Consider the following 2,500-nt stretch of genomic DNA (forward strand, 5'->3'; position numbering starts at 1 on the left):
TCACAGCCCTGTGGGTAGCAGGCCCCGCAGGCCTGCTAGCTGTTACGCTAGTATGTTTATCCCTCCTGAGCCAAGTGCCAATGATTCTAAAGATCCTGGATTTCAGAGCACGAGTTCTGCACTTCCCCAAAAGACAAATATTGACCCTGGGAGCTCCACTGGCAGCAGCTCAAATAGGCGCTGGAGCACCGGTGGAGGGGCATGGAGCCGTGACGAGATTTACCCAGGGAGAGACAGCTCTGCTGGGGATGTAGGGCAAAGGCAAATAGAGCCTGCTGTCCTAGGGAACCAGCCACCTTTAACTCTTATCAAAGTGCCAGGTAAGAAACCCAAGGCTGCATACAGACTTAGACTTACTTTATGCATTGTACAGCCGCCCCATCAGTTACGCGGAATCAAAGCTTATGCCATGAAAATGCACACTGGTTCTGTTACGAGGGAGCATGCAAATGCACACACGTTCTCTGTGCTCTCAGGTTGTACGATTCTCATGTTCTCTTTGATGTATAATTGATGTGTATTACAGTGAGCGAGGGAGTGGAGATGAGAGTGAGGTTTTAATTGAAGTTACACACAGCGGATATGTGCATTGCTGCCTTCTTTTCAAATAACAGTGCCCTGAAGCAGATCATTACCACACCTCCTCTCCCTCAGTCTCTCCCTCTTCTCTCTCTCTTTCATTCTCTCATTTTCTCCTCTTTTCATTTTCCCACGCACCTCTTTGCATGCATAATCTATTGCTAGCCTGATTCCTGCAACGCTGCAGTGCTTCCTGGGGAATTTAGTGCTGCAGAAATCACAAGCAACAAACATTGCAGTAGCCAATCGGAATATGCTCCCAGGCAACTATACACGTACTTTACATGCACATATTATACACATATTCATACAAATCAATGCACACATGCACATATACTCAGACATTCACAAATACAGTGTTGTGTACTTTAATTATGTGTACTTTATATTAGTAGTACTGACACCAGTAATAATACTGATTCATAATACTACTATTTGTATAAGGTACACATCAGCACTCATGGAGATGTGATTATTTCTGACCACATGATCCAATTTGGTTACCATGTTTTACAAAAGTGAGAAAAGTGAGAAATGTATTTTGACCCCAAAAATCTAGAGTAAAGAAATATTCTAAGTAAGATCTTCTCTTCATCTCATTTACCACTCCTAGACTTGGTTAAGTTCTATTTGTAATCAGACTGATACTTAAAGGAGAATTCCGTTGATTTTTCCAAATTTCTTTGCATTATTAAATCCATTTAAGAGATTTAATTTAAAGTCAGTCAGAGTGGTTTGGTGTGAAATGCCCCATTTTTGAGAAACGTACCAAGTCAATGTTTTTCACAGTGGTGGTGATGGGAACAAGACATCTGAAAAGTTTCCCTTACAGAAAGTTATTACATGACTGATTATGAATGTAAAGCAAACTAGTATCCGAAGAAAACAATTTTTTTTCTGATTGGCAATTATTTCACCAATCTCAACATTATATACATATATATATATATATATATATATATATATATATATATATATATATATATATATATATATATAACCAAATCTAACCAAAATCTAATCCAGTTAAGATCCAGTTACAGAATGTGTCAGCAGCATGTCTATAGGGGGCAGTCGTGGGCTGGAGGTTAGGGTAACTGGCCCTGTGACCAGAAGGTTGCCGGTTCGTGCCGACAGTCCATGATTGAAGTGTCCTTGAGTGAGACACCTAACCCCCAATTGCTCCCCGGGTGCCCTTGTGTGTGTGTGTATTCACTAGTGTGTATGTGGTGTTTCACTTCACGGATGGGTTAAATGCGGAGGTGGAATTTTCCTGTTTGTGGGATTACAAAAGTAACACTTAATTAAAGGCCTTATTCACCAACATCTTCCTAAGTTTTTTCTCCTAAATTTGTCCTTGATAAAGGACTTAAGAAAAAGTCTATGCCAGATTCATGACTTGTTCTTAAACTGCAGAACACCTTTGTGCTCTTCAGTGTGTATAGATTCTGTTCTCACCTAAGAGCAAATCCTAAATAAGCAAACACAGATGAATGTCAGAATCTTTGTGAAAACTGCAGTGGGTTTTAATTAGAAATTTCTTCTTTCAAATGGCTGGTGAATGAGGCCCAGTATTTGATTCTAACATTTACCTTCACCACTTTCAGATCAATGCCTTTTTACACCCCTACAGCTGACAGCACCTCATTCTCAACTGTGGGTTCTTGTTTCAGAAAGCTCAGCTGAGGCCACACGTAATGCTGTAGTGGCTCTGAATGCAGCTGCAGTTATAGCCAATATAAAGCGGCAGAGCCAGCAGAGAAAGAGAGCGCAGTCCCACGGCAGCACCAAGGGAGACATAGACCCATTATCTCAGTGCAAAAGTGCAGGTAACTGCACATTTCCTCCTCTCCACCGTCCTCATTTTGGTCTATTTTCTCTTGCTCTGTTGTCACAAAATGTTAAATACCTTCAACATAAA

At 40.9% G+C, this 2,500-nt stretch overlaps 1 protein-coding gene across 7 annotated transcripts in view; it reads left to right on the forward strand.

The window, feature by feature from the left end:
• The window catches only part of c13h10orf90 (chromosome 13 C10orf90 homolog), a 36,581-nt gene that overhangs the window by 17,413 nt on the left and 16,668 nt on the right, over window positions 1-2,500 (forward strand). For 6 of the 7 annotated variants that reach the window (XM_037543932.1, XM_017701194.2, XM_017701181.2 and 3 more), the window contains 2 exons: window positions 1-320; window positions 2,253-2,408. The exon at window positions 1-320 is cut by the window's left edge and continues 995 nt beyond it. In XM_037543932.1, the coding sequence (XP_037399829.1) occupies window positions 1-320; window positions 2,253-2,408 (476 nt within the window). The remainder of the gene's footprint in view (window positions 321-2,252; window positions 2,409-2,500) is intronic. The other variant, XM_037543933.1, reaches the window with a different exon arrangement.

This window comes from Pygocentrus nattereri, chromosome 13 (genome assembly GCF_015220715.1).
Source record: "Pygocentrus nattereri isolate fPygNat1 chromosome 13, fPygNat1.pri, whole genome shotgun sequence".
Classification (NCBI taxonomy): Eukaryota; Metazoa; Chordata; class Actinopteri; order Characiformes; family Serrasalmidae; genus Pygocentrus; species Pygocentrus nattereri.